Genomic DNA, 17,586 nt, shown 5'->3' with positions numbered 1-17,586 from the left:
ATTTCGCCGTAATCCGGCTGGTTTTTCCCCGTGCGCAGCGAGCCGTAATGGCGCTGTCCGCGTCGGCGGCGTCGACCGGCCGCGGGTCGCGGGCGGAGAAGGTGAGGAGGATCTTCGAGCGCTTCGACACCAATGGGGACGGCGGGCTGGACCGCAACGAGATGGCCGCCCTCGTCGTCGCCGTCAACCCTCGGGTCAAGTTCAGCGAGGACCAGATCTCCGCCATCCTCGACGAGGTGTTCCGCACCTACGCCGAGTTCATCCTCCCCGACGGCAGCGGCCTCTCCCTGTCGGGGCTGCTCCGCACCTACAACGACGGCGCCGGGGACGTCGACCGCGACTTCGTCGCGCTCTCCCTTCCCACCGTCCATTCCGACGCCTCATCCCCGGATATCGCCGCGGGGGACGCCGCCGCCCACTCCTCCCCGCCCTCCGCCTCCGCCGCGTCGCTGCTCGACGACCACGCCATGCCGCTCGGCGGCGGCGGCGTTCCGACGCCAGCCACGGCCAGCTCCCGCGCCACGGCCGCCGCGCCGGCGTGGGCGGGCTCGCCCAACCACGGCATCGCCTTCGACTCCTCCTGGGGGCTCCTCGACGACCTGGAGATACTCGTCAAGCGCCTCCGCTCAAAGCAGGTGCGGAAGGGCTCCATCGACGGGAGCGGCGGCGCCGGCAACAGCAACTTCGACTCCTTCTCCGAGGCCGGGTGGTCCAGGGAGATCTCCGGCGCGGCGGATTCGGCATCCACCAGCGCCCCGTGGGACGAGACGAGCCGCGACTACCTCACCTTCGTCAAGGAACTCGCCGTGCTCCGCACGCGCGCCGACGCATCCCGCTCGCGTGAGGAGGCCTTCGACAACCACATGATCATCGGGCGGGCGCTTTCCGAGCACCGCCTCTTCCGAGACGCCCTAGCCAGCTTCCGCCGCGCCTGTGAGCTGCAGCCCACTGACGTCCGTCCCCACTTCCGCGCGGGGAACTGCCTGTACGGCCTCGGTCGCTATGCTGAAGCCAAGGAGGAGTACCTTCTTGCCCTTGAAGCCGCGGAGGCTGGTGGCTCACAGTCCGCGGACATCCTCCCGCAGATCCATGTCAACCTTGGTATTGCCATGGAGGCCGAAGGGATGGTACTTGGTGCCTGTGAGCATTACCGAGAAGCCGCCATATTGTGCCCATCTCATGCCAGGGCACTCAAGCTCCTGGGGAGCGCTCTCTTTGGCGTTGGGGAGTACCGAGCTGCTGAGAAGGCACTGGAGGAGGCCATCTTCCTGAAGGAAGACTATGCTGATGCGCACTGTGACCTTGGGTCGGCCCTGCATGCAGTAGGGGAGGATGACCGTGCTATCCAGGAGTTTCAGACAGCAATTGATCTCAAACCTGGCCATGTTGATGCCTTGTACAATCTTGGTGGATTGAACATGGATGCTGGCCGCTTCGTACGGGCTGCAGAGATGTATACTCGTGTGCTGAGCATCCGACCAAACCATTGGCGTGCGCAGCTAAACAAGGCAGTGGCTTTGCTTGGGCAGGGTGAATCCGAGGAGGCTAAGAAGGCACTCAAGGAGGCGTTTAAGATGACACAGAGGGTGGAAGTGTATGATGCTATCTCACATTTGAAGACATTGCAAAAGAAGAAGCTAAAGCCTTCCAAAGGAAAAAATGATGGTCAAGGGGAGCAGACTTATGTTATTGTGGAGGCATCCAAGTTCAAGAGGGTTGGCAGGAAGACTACCTTGCGGCAGGATTTGGCCAATGCTCTAGATATAAGGGCCTTCGAGAGGATGACGAAGCTAGGCCACTGCGATGTGGAGCTTCTTAGAAAAGAGATGAATGAGACTGATGTCCCCGTATCTTACTCAGGCACTGGCATCCCTGAGAAGTCAATACGCAAAGCAGCTCTTGAGGTTATTCTCCGCAGGCTCCTCTCTTTTCTCAAGCCAGACACCTTTCAGGGTGCCATCAAGGCAATCAACGAAAGAATTCTCTCTGTCCTTGATGCTCCTGGTTCTGGTCGTGTTGATCTGGGTATGTTCTTCGCCATCATTGCTCCAATCTGTTCAGGCCCTGTGGATAGGCGCAAGCGTATCGTCTTTGATGCACTTCTTTGGCGTCCTGCTAGCGAAGGAAGCAATGGCCAGATAAGGAGGAGCGATGCATTGACCTACGTTAAGCTTCTTCGGGCTGTTTATATACCCACCCATGGGGCTAGTGACATGCTCGAAATGCATGGGGAGTCCGACCCTACCATGGTATCATACACGGAATTCTTAGAGATGTTCAATGATCCGGATTGGGGATTTGGGATCCTGAGCACTCTGGTGAAGCTCGAAGAGAGTGACCACATACGCCATGGTAGCCACACATGCTCCATCTGCCGGTACCCTATCATTGGGTCACGGTTTAAGGAAACAAAACACTCATTCAGCCTGTGCAACCGGTGCTACAGTGAAGGGAAGGTTCCTTCGGCCTTCAAGTTGGAGGAGTACAGGTTCAAAGAATACGGTAACGAGTCAGAGGCCCTCATTGATAAGTGCATGTGCTTCAATTTACATTCTAAGAAGCTGGAAACCGATGCCTGATCATTCAAACTTGGATCTCAAGTGCTCAAAGCATGAATCTGTGTATTTCCTAGGTGCAAAGATGTCTAGTCAGCTCTCCCACTCTCTTGTAAACAAAGGTGCCATCATTCGGAGTTTCTCTAAATGTGTCCCAGTTACTAATAACCCTGATGTGCTAGCTGGTGTTTTAAGTGTACGGAAACGAGTAAATGGGAATTCCATACACTCTGTTACCCCAGTCCAATACAACCTTGCTGACCCTTGCATATTTTTGTTTGAGCAAGAACAATTTTGGGGTTCTCTTCAATGCTTTTTGCCTTTCGTCTCATATGTTGTGTACTTCAACTTACTGACACCGTGATGTCTCGTTTTTGTTTCTTTATTGGCCAGCTATGGTGTAATTGTTTGCTTGGCACTGGTGAGTTCACCGTGATTAGAAGGATTCGAACTTCCCCAATTCTGCTTCCTCTGCCTGAGCACCTGTGAAATGGTATACTGAGCTGAGCCATGTAAGAGAAAGCGCTGGTTTGGTATAACGAACTGAGCGTCTGAGCCAACTAAGAGAGAGAGCTGAACGGATGGGCCAGCTATCCACTCAGCCATATGGTCAAAATCGACCAACTCTTGATGCATTAATCTGACTGCCACACATTTTTTACAAAGTTGTTTTGCCTTCACGTACCCTTCGCAATAACACCATGTGTTGTCTCTGGTTTCTTCTGTAACCTTATCATTGGGTTTTAAGGCTCAAACCCAACGAAACATGAGAACTTGGTGGTCTATGGTTTCTTCTGTAACCTTATCGTTGGGTTTTAAGGCTCAAACCCAGCCGAAACATGAGAACTTGGTGGTTTTAAAGATAAATCACCAAACCTCTACAGGTATACTTTATAAGTGCCTCCCACGTTCTGGAAATGTGCCTTGTTGGTCCTAAATCATGTCGGCAACATGATCTGCTCCGCCATGTCCTTGCACTCGTCGGTGTCCCCAAGTGTTAGCCACCACATCTAGTCACCTAGCTTTTCTAGTTCCCTAGTCAAGACCCACTGCTCGTCTCTCACCACTCAGCACAAACTCATATGACCTTCATATTAGCCATCGACTACCGTCTCTAGACATCACACTACACACCACAAGCCAAGAGATATGTTGCATATACATACTCATGCCCCAGTTAGTCCACATGATTCAAGATGTTATAATCACTCAGAAACACGAACTGCGAGGCACATATCAACCTTGTGTTCATAGAGATGGCAAGGACAATGTTTGGCAAAAGATGCCTAACCTAGAGGTTGTAGTAGTTAAGGATGTGGAGAAAGAAATGAGAAAGAGGAAAAATTTAGAACCACCATTACATGAGAATAAAAAAATGATGTATTCTCCTCACTCCTAAGGGGTCCACGATGGAGATGTCTCCAAACAGACATGGTTTGAAGTCGGTGGTATGATCCGTCCTAGGAGCCCTTGCACCTTGTCTAACCCTCCTTGTATAGCACTCTCCCTCGAGGAAGCTTATTAAGGGCAAAGGATGTAGCCATTGCAGTGAACAAGGGAAGGAAAGACAGACACGAAGAAAAAAACAACTCAAGAAAGATGACCAGTGGGAGAAGGCAAGGACAAAAAGGTTTCAAGACTACATGAAAAGAAAGGCAAAATACCACACAAAGGCCTATTTAAAGCCCTTCCCTCTCTCCCTCTCTTTGATCTAGGGTTAGGAACCTAAAACATTGCATGACCCGCACAAAAAGGTGAGTCATGTGACATGGCTGATGTAAAGATGATAATTGAAAGGGAAATGGGATTAACCATTTCCTATAATCGATTTTGGTGTTTGACGTCCATCAGAAACCATATGAACTAACTAGTTTGCCTAGTTGTGTTTTATCTCAGGTGCATAAAGTTCAACATAAACCAACAAAAAAAGTGAGTTGGGGAACTCTACAAAGTTTGGAGCAAAAACAGAATTTGGTGCAGCCAGTGGCACACCAGACACTGTCCGGTGCCCAGGCCAAGGCACCTCGCGAACTGGTCGCTCTCGGATTTTCTCAGAGTCACTCCACTATAATTCATCGGACTGTCCGGTGTGCCAACGGAGCAACGGTCAACTCGCCCAATGGTCGAATGCGCTGACTGCGGGAACAGTAAACAATGCAGAAGTCAGAAGTCAGAACTGAAAAGTCAGAACGCATCGGACTCTCCGGTGTGCCACCGGACTGTCCGGTGCCGCAAGAGGACAAAGGACTTCAACGGTCAACAACTCCAAACCCCAACGGTCAGCTGACGTGGCACGCACCAGACAGTGAACAGTACAGTGTCCGGTGCACCACCGGACTGTCCGGTGTGCCCATCGACAGCAAACTCAGCCAACGGCTAGAAAGTGGTTGGAGGCTATAAATATCCCCAACCACCTCCATTCAAGCCATCCAAGCCTTCCAACCTTCACATTCAATACTAGAGCAAAGAATACTCTCCAAAGACACAATCAAAGCATTCAATCCCATCCAAGCTCCAAAATCAAATCAAGTGCTTAGAGACTGGAGAGAGGGTCATTTGTGTTTCTTTTGTTGCTCTTGTTGCTTAGATTGCTCTCTTCTTCTCACTCTAACTCTTCTCAACTGCTTTGTAAAGCTAGCAAGAGACTCCTAATTGTGTGGTGATCCTTGTAGGGTCTTAGTGACACTTGTGATTAAGAAGAAGCACTCAACCGGTCTAAGTGACCTATTGAGAGAGGGAAAGGGTTGGAGTAGACCCGGCCTTTGTGGCCTTCTTAACGGAGACTAGGTTCTTTGGAACCGAACCTCGGTAAACAAATCGCCTTGTTCACTTGTGTTGATCTTCACTCGATTTATTTCTTCCCTATCCTCTCTCTCTAAAGTTCACTTGCTCATATTGTTTTGAGTTTGCTCCCAAAGTTATCCGCATTGATTAAGCAACTCATATCAAGAGGAACTATCTTCCGCACTCTGAATTCAAGATTATTTATTTCTAACCCTAACCCCGAGTGAAGTGCGTGTTCAAAGTTTATAATTTTCAGGTTTAGCCTATTCACCCCCTCTAGGCGACTTTCAATAATGGTCCAACCACTATGGTTATTACACCCGAGATTCTCAACCTACATGACGAGATATTATGTCATACACGCTTGGGAACCAAGCCCACACTTGGGATCCACACATGATTACCAAATATATCTTATCACATAAAATATCAATGACAACACCTTTTTATTTCACTAAATGATTATGCTCTAGGCCCAAGGTACGACATATCATATCAAAGGAGTGCAAACACAAAACATGACTACTACCGACGCTTCAGCTTCTAAGTCAATGATAACAATGGCTCACAAATGGCCCCACACGAGCATAGCAACAAATCCTGAAGGTGAAACCCAAGGAATAGCTAAATCATGATATGGATTTGTGTTGTTATGATGGGTCACTTGATAATCCTAGGGCTCGGTTGTCATGATGCCTATAGGTGGGTGCCCCTAACGATGACATGCATGGTAACGACAATGCATACTCAAAATCTATTACATTAGGTGTCTAACTAGAGGGATGGACTCGCTTATAGAACTAGTCCAGCAACAGACCCAAGGGCTTCTGTCAGTGTCCGAGGATGGTTATACTACCTCCAATACATGTTCAATGACCTCGATATAGGAGGCTACTATGAGGTCTAGCTACTAGGACCACCACTTTTGGGGGCCCATCAAGGTAGGGGTTTAACCCTTCGGGTAACTTGATCTCAAGACACTTTAAAAGAATGACATCACCACCAAGGGTCTAGGGCCCTCGGTTCCCTAAAGCACTCCTGAGTTTAGGGCACTCTCGTGCTTATAGGAACCCGTGCACGATGATGGTTTAAGCCCTTGGGCCCTCGTTGCATCAAGACGCCCTCAACTACAATAATTTTGTTCAGGCCCCTCGTGCCCTGGGGCTTGTCCACAAGGATGGTCCAAGTCCTCTGGACCCCTGTGTCCTGGGCGCTCATGATAGATTCAATGTCTTAGTCCTCTTGTGTCTCGAGATACTCATAATGGCATAAACACTTAGTCGCCTAAAGCCCTCTGTTGGCCCCTAGGTACCTAAGATCCCCAATCTCGCATAATATGAATGACCAGGCCTCGAGGACCCTAGCTCTAGAGCCTCGCATAGGATCAAGGGACTTGCTATGGATAAGTGTAAACTTATCCTCAAATCAGAAGGATATGGCTAGTCCCACCAGGGGCATTTGGGCGCTGAAACTAGGATGTTATGTTTGAAGCATAATGGTGATAGGTCCATAACAGACATTTCTAGATAAGCCTCTCGTAAAACATATTAAATGTGTGGGTTGTGACATTACAACTTGACAGGTGCACTATCACCACAACTTAGATAGCAAGGTACACAAGACCAATATTTGATGTGTACATCAACCCATAGTCGTCACATGTGTGCATTATAGTATATCATGAAATATTATCAAGTACATATTGCTACATCAATTACCAACTACGCTATACCCAACGTCATAGGCCTTGACGATCGTAGAAGCGATATGACAAATATGCCCCTGCAGCAGGTACGACAACCATCGAAGGACATCCTAATGTTGTGGCACGATCAAAGGCATGGTTGTACGTACGACTTCACAACCAAGATAAGATCAAGGTAGTTGGGACTAAGGTAGTTGGGTCTTAGTCGGTTGGACCCTGCCCGACTAACATGTAACCTCTATTTTACTTGCTCTATAAAAGGGGAGTAGAGTAAAGATTGGGGGGGGGGGGACTCTCGCTCTCTCTCTTTTCATACTCCCTACAGAGAAAGGGCACTCACATCTAAGGGCAGACATGAAGGTGATTTAGAGACCATTAGACTAGAACTCCCACAGTAACCAAGTGGAAATGGAGAGCGGTGCTCAGTTGATTCTTTACACATTATGGTATGAACCTCGCTAAAATTGTCCACGTGCTAGTTCCAGTTCTATCCAGGTTTAACACACCGCTCGCTCACGCTCCCGCTCTCTCCAAAAGCTCTCCTTTTCAATGCGTAGTGTTCCATTGAATCTGATTAATATACATGTTTTTCCATTGTTAATATGAATATTGCTCCACTGGATCTGATTAATATGAAAATTGCTGCATTGATTCTGATTAGTGATTAGTTCAGAGTACATTCAATTGTTTATTCGACCAGTATAGGAGCCTAATTTGAGATTATTATAACCAAATTAGATCTCAACTATGTCTCCATCATATTGCGTAGAATAGGCATCCCTAGATTAGGACGGGGAAGTCTCCTAATCAGCAGTTAACCCGGTTTAATTTTGATGGACTATTTGCTGGTGCACCGTATTCATGTGAGAAAAGGTACTGATTTTCTTCATCAGTCACACCTTTCTTCCCGCTGCAATAATGATATTATTATCCTTAATAAATAGATTAATGTTTTTTACTCCCTTCTGGTTAAGACTTAATTCATCAACTAGTAAATGCTTAGGTAGAGTTGCAAACCATCTTATTTCCTCCTGGCCTGACCCTAGACACTCCACGATCTTTTTTTCAAACTTGCTCTCCTCCCATTTCGAGGGATAGATAAAAGTCACGTCCTAATGCATTGATTCAAAAAAAAAATTATATAGCATCATAATGCTCAATACACATCAGATGAGATCATTAAGGTTCAGGTGAGATTCATTCCCAATCAAAAGAATCAATTTATTATCATCAATTAGAACTAAATCTACTCACAAGTGAAGTATATTGATCATGGTACAGAGGGGGGTTCTGCAAGCTTCAGGAAAAAGCTGTACACCCTCTCATGTCTTTCCCCATATCAAATAAAGGTGAACCAAAATTTTTTAAGGAACCTTGAAGTAAGCTTGCTAGCTATGCCCGTCATCATGTATAGATCCATTCCCGGTCTAGCCATGTTTGATATCATAAGGCAATATACAGAGATTAAACTTTCCTATACGTTCCCGAGACTTGCCAAGATTAAAAGCAATCAATTCTGGAAGCAGGCATAGAAAAGTATTGACGAGGAAATGCCACGTTGCAGATGTCAAAGAATGAATCTCCCATTACTCCTCATCCTCAGAATCTGCATTATAGCAAAATAAAATAAGTTGAACTCACGCAGATGCCTTCACCATTAGGGTTTCTATCCAATGAAAGTTCACAAATCTATGCTATTATATTTATTATGACATGACAGCTCGTAAAATGTGTGCCAATCCATTTTGCCAGAAGAGATCTGAAATAGAAATGCTGGGCCTGTCATTAACACACATGCCATAAGGATCCTTTACTTCTTTTACCTAAATATAAATACTGTAATAATAAATAAATCGTCTCTTGTTTCAATAAAGATGTGCCAAAAATAACATCTATGATTCATGGCTCAGTGTAAACCAACCATATAATGCCTTATTCGATTATTTCTACGCCACATAGATTGGATGAGATTAGAAAAAAATAGAAAATATTTTGACTTGTTATAGATTTAAACCCACCCAATCCACGTGGATTGTGATAAAAATGAACATGCCCTAAGTAATTTCACCAAAGAAATTTTTCTTACCAGATCGGACATCGTCTGTAACTTGTCCTTTATTATTCAGCTGTCTCATTATCATCAAACATATGAGTTTCCACCAGTACATATGGAATACAAGCAATGTGAGAAGCATTGTGTTCAAGATGTAGTACAAAGTTGTTGGGAATTCATCCAGCTTCCTCAAGAATGTGATGGAATGATAGCTGCCATTGCAACGGCAACAGCAATAAGTCCAAAACTACAAGACTACAGAAACAGAAAGTTATCACAAAGAGAAGTAAAAAACAAACCTAGAGGCTTTGATTATCCAAAATGGGAAGTAAATCAGACGCAATAGAAGCCAGGAGATAGCGAAGAGACCAAAAAACAAGCTAGCACCCAGCTCTTTTTCTGTGTATTTGCACAATTTGGCAGTCTCAAGAAACACATCACTTGCATCATGAAGAGCGAGAATGATGGTCCCAATTCGGAAAAATCTGAAAGTGAGCATAACTTTAATTGTCTTAAAATAGCAATACCCAAGGCCTACCAGAAGCACATAATACTAGAAAAATGATGTGGAAGAAAAACTGGTAAAACCATGCTAGCTAAGCACACACATTATCAGACAAGTTAGAGGGTTTTTGAATACACTAGAGCTAATAGTTAGTTGGTTAAAAATCGCTGGTGGAATTAGCTAGCTACTATTAGCTAATTTGCTAAAAGTAGCTAATAACTGAACAATTAGCTATACTGTTTGGATGTATTCAACTAAATTTTAGCAGCTAACTATTAACTATAGTGCATTCAAACACCACCTTAATGTATTCTTCGAGGACATAGTTACAACTTCAAGGGAGAAAAGCCAGATTAAGGATCATAACTAAAACATCAAGATCAATTGATGCCAATACTTACCTTTACATCCCATTGACATTGAGAGTTTTCTTTTCTATTGTGTATGTACAATCCTAGATCCAACCGCTTATGAATACATTTTGGGGAATCAAACTACAGCACTTTGCTCACTCTAGAAAATAATGACTACTCAAAAGATCTGAACAATTATCTAAGTTCAGTATATCCTTGAATTAGTATGTAAGTTATGGAGTAATTGATTACGCTTAGCCTCATAAATTCACAATATGATAGGTTGAGCCTTAATAGATAGCACCAGAATGAGAATGAAGTTGTGAAGTGCAAATACATCATTAAGTACACGGAAAAAGATTTACCCAGTCAGATATGAAACTCCAATTAGAGTAGATGTTATTACATGATGAGACATCATTACAGCAAAATCTTTTCTGCGGGTTTCCCAAGCAACAAGAGCACCGATGCTATAGATATAAAATCCACACTGGCACATATAGAAAAGCATCAATGAAGACCTGAGGGAAAACAGAATATACATTAGAGGGAGCAAATATCAGCACTTTGCTCTAGACAACATGTTAAATGGTCACAAAGTAATATGTCTGGGTGTCTTTCTCTTGAACGCGCAAGATAAATGTGCGTCTTTCATACAGAAGAGAAGGGAAAAGTACCACAAAAATGGCACTGGCTACACGGCCAATACAATGCCTCAGCAGGAATTAACCAAGGCCTCTGGCGAAGATAGAGACTAACCGGATAAGCGACCTGACCAGACCTGAACCTCTCCTATACCTAGGTCATGTAGTTCAATGGCTCCTGCTAGGATCCAACACTTCATCTCATCAACAAAGGCTTGCTGAACCACCTCAAGAGAGGGATCAGCCCTATCAAACACACACTTGTTTCTATGTAACCACAAAGGCCAGACACCTATGTTAGCAAAACCAGCACCTCCTTCCCCTCAGCCACACCACACACTGCCTTCAGATGAAGTATAGAGTTGTTTGTATGCGGAAGTCTTATTTCACAAGCCTTGGTATACATGAGAGGGGTACATGCCTATTCGTAGGGCATGCAAGGGCGGTTGCTACAGTACTTCGGCTGCTACAGTACCTACGACTGTTTGACAGCTACCTACTGCTGCTAGCCAGCTGTCAGCAACAGCTGACTGTCTAGAAGTCTAAAGACTCATCTATACTATTCTAGTACATTAAGCGCAAGAGCACATACATTAATTCTAACATCTCTTCCCCTTAATGTGGGTGCTCTTGTTTAATCTCCACTATGCCCACCTGGGTCTTGAGTTTCTCAAAGTTGATCTTTCCCAGTGGATTGGTGAACACATTTGCGAGTTGTTGTCCCGTTCCAATTTGCTCCAGGATGACCTGACCCTTTTCCACGCAGTCCCTGATGAGGTGAAACTTGATATTTATGTGCTTGTTGCGGCTGTGAAGGACGGGATTTTTGGCCAATTCAATGGCCGACTTGTTGTCGATCCTGAGAACCAGTGGCGGCACTACCTGTCCAGTGATCTCACTCAGCAACCGTCCCAGTCAGACTCTTTGACAGGCTGCAACTGCTCCAGCAATGTACTCGGCCTCACAAGTGGAGCTACAATCTGCTACTTCTGCGACTGCCAAGAGATGGGGCAAGAACCTAGCAAGAAGACCATGCCAAAGGTGCTCTTCCTACGATCGACATCGCCCCCTATGTCACTGTCATTAAATCCAATCAGCTTCAACTCTTCTGTCATCTTTCTATGAGAATATGAGAGTCCAAGGTCACAATTGCCTGCAATATACCTGAGCAAATGCTTCGCTGCTGCTTTATGGTCTTTACGAGGATCCTCCATGAACCTACTCACGTACCCTACGACAAACGTGATGTCTGGCTGGCCGTGTGTGAGTCAAGTACCTAAGGCCTCCAACAGTTGCATTCACCTTCTCAGCACTGCTGGCCTTGCTTAACTTGATCTTCTCTTGTATTGGTACCTGGGTAGGATTGCAATTCCCCAGCCCAGCCCTCTTCAGCAACTTGCGCACGTATGCGCCTTGGCTGAGTTCAATGGCATGTTTGCCTTGCCTCACGTCTATCCCAAGATAGTACGTGAGGATGCTCAGATCGCTCATCTTGAACTTTGCTGCCATATCGCTCTTGAATGTGTTGCTCTGCTGCTGCTCGGATCCAGTGATGATCAGGTCATAAACATACACCCTGACCATGAGCACTCCCTCCTTCGTGCGTCGGGTATATAATGCATGCTCAAATGGACACTCCATGAAGCCGAGCGTGGTGAGCATCCAGCTTCAAGTTCCACGCTCATGGCGCTTAGCGCAGCCCGTACAGCGCCTTCCGAAGTCGCAACACCTTTGCTCTTCTCTGGTGACGATGAATACGGGCGACTGTCGCACATTGACCACCTCGACAAGCTCCCCGTTGAGAAAGGCAAACTTCATGTCCAAGTGATGAACGCTCCAGTCCTTTGTGGCTGCCAGGGCGAGCAGCAGGCACACCGAGTCCATTCGTGCCACTGCCGCAAATACCTCCTCAAAGTATATTCCCTCGCGCTGCACGAACCCTTCCGCCACCAACCTTGCCCTGTGCTTCACCACTTCTCCACGCTCGTTCTTCTTCAACTTGAAGACCCACTTGAGCCCAATCGGTTTGCACCCGATCGGTGGGTCTACAAGCTCCCATTTCTTGTTTTCCTTGATCGACCCCATATCCTCCTCCATGGTGTGCCACCACCGCACATCCGCCTCTGCTGCTTCCAGCGTAGGTGGCTCCTCGACGCTTGCCAAGAAAAGTTGCTCGTCGAACTCTTGCACAACATGTACCGGTGGTGATGCATCTCCCAAGATGTTGTCGACGGCACGGAATCAACTTGGCTCATCGTCATACTCCGCATCGAGGTGTTCTTCAGCTCCAGGTGGTAGCGTGACAAAGCGCACTGAGCCGCCCGCCTCCGCGGACGTGGGTGACCCATGCACTGTAGGCAGTGGTGAAGGCGGCGACGACGGCTCAACTAAAGCTTCTTGCTCTAGCTACCCGCCACCACTCTCCTCTACTTCCCCTGCGTCCGCAGCTTCGTCACCCACAACTTTTCCCCTGCACCTCAATACAGAGTGTAATTGATGGTGAAGGAGCTCTAGTCGCGCCCATCTTCCCCTGCATCTGGCGTCTCCCAGCTCCAGCTTGCGCCTTCATCAATCCTTCCCCTTCCTTGAACTCTAGGAGCTCATACTCCTGCCTCAGTTGTTGTATCTTGGCCCACTTCACCAGCCTTGAGCCGGTCCGCATCGTGTTCAGGTTGTCCTAGGCCTCCTTTGTCGTCACCTTCACCCCCAAGGACTGGTGCATCTCCGGAGGAACCACTCGTAGGCTCGCCTCCATCACCCACCGATCCTCGCTGCGCTCGACGTTGCTGGTGTCGACTGCCTCCCACAGCCCACATGCCTCCATCATGACCTTCATCATCACCACCCAGTTGTCATAGTTGGTGCGGGTGAGCATCGAGTATGATGGTGATGATGAAGGTCCCGACGACCAGGGGACCGCACCCTCCGCTGGATGACCAAAGCACCGCCTCCGCCACCGTGGTTGTGCCCCGACAAGTTGGATCCTCACCGCTCCCGACGTCCAGAGGACTGGGACGGTGGGACCTCATCACTCGCGACATCTCTTTAGAAACCAAAGCTCCAAACCAACCCCCGATGCCACTCTTAGCAAAACCAGCACCTCCTTCCCCTCAGGGGCACACCACACACACTGCCTTTTGGATGAAGTATATAGATGTTTGTATGTAGAATCACAAGCCTTGGTATACAATGAGGGGTACATGGCTATTTTTAAGGCTTGCTAGGGCGGCTGCTACAGTACGTCGGCTGCTACAGTAAGACCGGCTGCTGCAGTACATGCAGCTGTTTGACAGCTGCCTACTGCTGCTAGCTAGCTGTCAGCAACAGCTAATTGTCTAGAAGTCTAAAGACTCATCTATACTATTCTAGTACATTAAGCACAAGAGCACATACATTAATTCTAACCTAGAGCCACAATGCTATTGAAACATTTCCTCTGAGATTTATCAATTCTCCTAGTTGATCTCCTCCACCACTCTGCGAAGTTCAGCTCTTCCCTGCTAGGAGACAATTGATCCAGGCCCAAAGGGGCCAGGGGCCCAGGAGGTTATGCCAAAACTGACGAGCAAACACGCAAGTTGTTACAATAAGTTGAATTGTCTCGTCCCCCTGGTTACAAAAAAAAACACCGCTCTGGAAGAGAGAGTCCTCTTTGTGCCAGTCGTTCAGTTGTCCAACACTTGCTCTTAATAGCCAACCCCAACATAACATTTTGCATTTTGGAGGAGCCCAAGTTTTTCATACTCTCTTCCAGGGCTCAAAACTGATCAAACCACAAATGAATGCCTTGTAACAAGACTTGAAAGAGAATCTCCCTGATGCTTCAAGTTTCCAGGAGTGTTCATCTGTCTCTTGGGTTAAGGTTATATTTGCCAGAGCATCCCAACGCTGTAAATACTGCTGTAAACCTTCCAACGATAAGGCTCCCTGGATGTTGGAAACCCAGCACCTATTCTCAAGGGCCAGGGCGACCGTCCTGTTAAACAGGAACCTCTTGGGAACAGCAGCAACAATCTTCGGTGCAAGATCTTTTATGAAGCAACCATACAGCCATATGTCAGCCCCAAAAAGTGTATTCATGCCATTGCTAACTTGGGTAACCACTGAGATAGAGAAAAGAGCTCTAGCCTGCGGCTCTAATGGGATGTTCAACACTTCAACCCCGCCCAAGACTTTCTGGTGTCGCCGTGTCGGTTTTGCAAAACCATGACCATCTCATCTGCAAAGCCCATTCCATGATCTATAGGTTTGGAATACCGAGGCCCCCCCAACTCAAGAGGTCTGATCACCTTTTTCCCGTGCGACTAAGCAACTACCACCATTAATCTCTTTTCTTCCCTTCCATAGAAAAGCCCTTCTTATTTTGTCAATCGCCTTGAATACCATCTTTTGTCTAGGTGTCTTTCACTTGTGGAAATAAGTATAAAAGGATCACAACCCCCAATCTAAGGCATTCAGTCAGCATTCGATGGTGTTTGGTGGTGCTGACATTGAATGGCACAGATCAAAAGTTTGTATAGCCCATTTTTAGCAGAAGGTCACAAGACGTGCCCCTGTCGTTTGTAGAGAGAGAAAAAACGGCAAACAGAAGTAAACTTGAGGCGGTTACATTTAGGATTCATATGGTTACAGCTGGTAGTGATTTAGCCATAAAAAATCAAGATGCATAAGCTGTGAAAACAATAATGCTGAAGAACTGAATAAAAAGCAGTAGCATGTATACAGATTTTGTTTGTAAATTGTATGCACAAAAAAAAATGGAAGACTACATAAAAAATGGAAGAGTAAATGACAAGTGTATGAATAGAGCTGTACAAGTAAGCTACTCCATATTATTCTTATTTTCAACTTTTCAAGTGCAACCATAAAAATACACACAAGTGTTACAGTGTGGAATCCTAAATAGATATGGTTGCATGAAAAAATGACTTTATTTGTAACATTCAATTTTATCTTGTTGCCTTAACAAATAACAAGGAAAATGTTGATAACAAGCAAACGAGACTTCCACAACAACCGCACCAAACACTTAAATACCCTTGAAAGTTCCAAGGGCTATACTTCTAAGAACATCCAGAGGATAATTTGGGTCTGTTTGGTTTGTGGCCAACTATGCCACACTTTGCCTAAGGTTAGTCGTTTGAATTGAAGAACTAACCTTAGGCAGAAAAGTTAGGCAAAGTGTGGCAAGTTAGACAACCAACCAAACAGGCCCTTTATCCTAATGATATAGCCAAGTGCTGTCTCTTCAACTTCAAAGAGACTGGATATAGGACATGTTAAATAGCCTGCAATAACTATGCAGTCAAACTTAGATACTGAATATAAGGGAAAATGCTCCTGCAGGACCAGTATATTTAAGTAATTTTATTGAGGAAACAGTATGCACTCACACGATGGGTTGGTTCGGCCAGCCATCAAAGTATTGCATCATATCCAATGACCATGGTTCCTGCTTTATTATCATGAGGACCCATGCTTGAACAGAAGCATAGTAGGTAAGTTTCCAAATGGACTCTGAGAACTTGACAATCTTTGCTTGCCTGGCCTCATTATTCATCAACTTAGAAGCTTTGGTGTTGAAAAGGTAGACTGCTAATGGCTGGAAAGCATAGCGTTAAGATGTGTAGTTAAACTGCCATATGATATCAAAAGGTACTATTCATACTGAAATTTTAGAAGCGATCCAATGCCAAGATAATTAAGAGTTGCATATTGGCACAGCTTATGAGTACCACTGTGCTTATATAGAAAAAAAACTTGTACATACATCACCTTGCCACCTTATTTACATCATCACCTCTGTTGGGCTCAAACCTTCTAGAGAAAGGGAAGACGTATAGCTGGCTTGCAGGAATTCAGGAAAATATCATGCAATTGGCAAGCCATGCCAGATGTAGACTTGTTAGGTGCAAGGTTCTATTACGAACAATCTTTGCATAAGGACAAAGTTATTGATCCATGCTCTACTGCGAGCACATCTGCACATACTACTGCAAACCGCACCAGCGCCGTTGGTCCTTAACAGAGTAGCGGCCAGCCAGCCACCAGTAACGCAATTAACGACTGGCGGGAGCATTACGTCACACGCACTCGGATGATCCCCCGCCGGACGAGCGGAATCAGCTGATCGGTAAGGAAGGTGCAACGAGCGGCGGCGGATACCACGCCCCGCGCCCGCGTCGCCACTCGCGAGTCGCGACCGGGGGGCATTGGGGCGTGGGAGCGAAACCGGGGAGACCAGAGATCTCGCGGAACCCGGCACGAATCTGGCGGTGTCGGGACGGGGGTATACCTTGTAGACGAGGCGGTCGAGCAGGAGGCGAGCGCAGAAGAAAGCGAGGGAGAAGAGGAGCGCGACGGAGACCGCCTCTCCGCCGTGGACCGCCATCGTCGCCGAGGGCCAACCAACCGAACGACCTCCTCCCCGCGGGCGGCACACGCACCGTCACGCGGCCCGCACCGGCACCAAGAGACCGTCCGCACGGCGACGCTACCCACACGCTACGTCCGCTCGCGCGCGCGCGGATAATGTGAAGGGATGGCTGCGAGTCGTGGCGAGGGGGGATTAACCAGAGGAGCGAGCGGCCGAGGCGGCACGCGCGCCTATTTCTACTAGTCGCTCGCGCAGGCAGGGAGGAGACGGGGTAGGGGGGGCGCACGCGCGAGGCGAGGGGGCCTGCGGGGAAGGGAGGAGGACGATGATGTGCGTGACAGCGACAGCGTGAGCGGGGCTATGGGATGGAGTCATGGAGATTTGGATCTCTCACCCTTTTGAGACGTCTCTCCCCGGATTCCGTTGCGTTTCCCAGTTTCTTTTCGGTTTCGGACGGAACGTATATGCAGTCTCTGGCTATTCGATAAAATATTAATAATTAAATATTTCTAAGGTTAATCACAGTGAGGATTTCATATCCCTATTTTCAAAAATGCCACGTCAATTTTATGGATGAATGAAACACCCCCTCTCAATAGAAAGTTTTATCT

General features: G+C 47.0%; 2 protein-coding genes across 2 annotated transcripts; one reads left to right on the top strand and one right to left on the bottom strand.

Annotated features, from left to right (window-relative positions):
- The first annotated feature begins 4 nt into the window (after positions 1–4).
- LOC103639327 (uncharacterized TPR repeat-containing protein) lies at positions 5–3,338 on the top strand. The gene is made up of 2 exons (NM_001330534.1): positions 5–2,502; positions 2,949–3,338. Exons 1-2 carry the CDS (start codon positions 48–50, stop codon positions 2,957–2,959), a joined length of 2,466 nt encoding a protein of 821 aa, NP_001317463.1. The 5' UTR covers positions 5–47; the 3' UTR covers positions 2,960–3,338.
- A 4,908-nt stretch (positions 3,339–8,246) lies between these two features.
- On the bottom strand, positions 8,247–17,273 carry LOC100192594 (ASC1-like protein). Its single transcript, NM_001137809.1, has 6 exons — positions 16,895–17,273; positions 15,993–16,201; positions 10,321–10,476; positions 9,397–9,582; positions 9,131–9,309; positions 8,247–8,650 (listed from the first exon to the last, which is right to left on the bottom strand). The coding sequence occupies exons 1-6, from the start codon at positions 16,988–16,990 to the stop codon at positions 8,631–8,633; spliced, it is 846 nt and encodes a 281-aa protein (NP_001131281.1). The 5' UTR covers positions 16,991–17,273; the 3' UTR covers positions 8,247–8,630.
- Between the last annotated feature and the right edge of the window lie 313 nt (positions 17,274–17,586).

This window comes from Zea mays, chromosome 9 (genome assembly GCF_902167145.1).
Source record: "Zea mays cultivar B73 chromosome 9, Zm-B73-REFERENCE-NAM-5.0, whole genome shotgun sequence".
Classification (NCBI taxonomy): domain Eukaryota; kingdom Viridiplantae; phylum Streptophyta; class Magnoliopsida; order Poales; family Poaceae; genus Zea; species Zea mays.
This window is presented reverse-complemented; position numbering and strand designations above follow the sequence as displayed.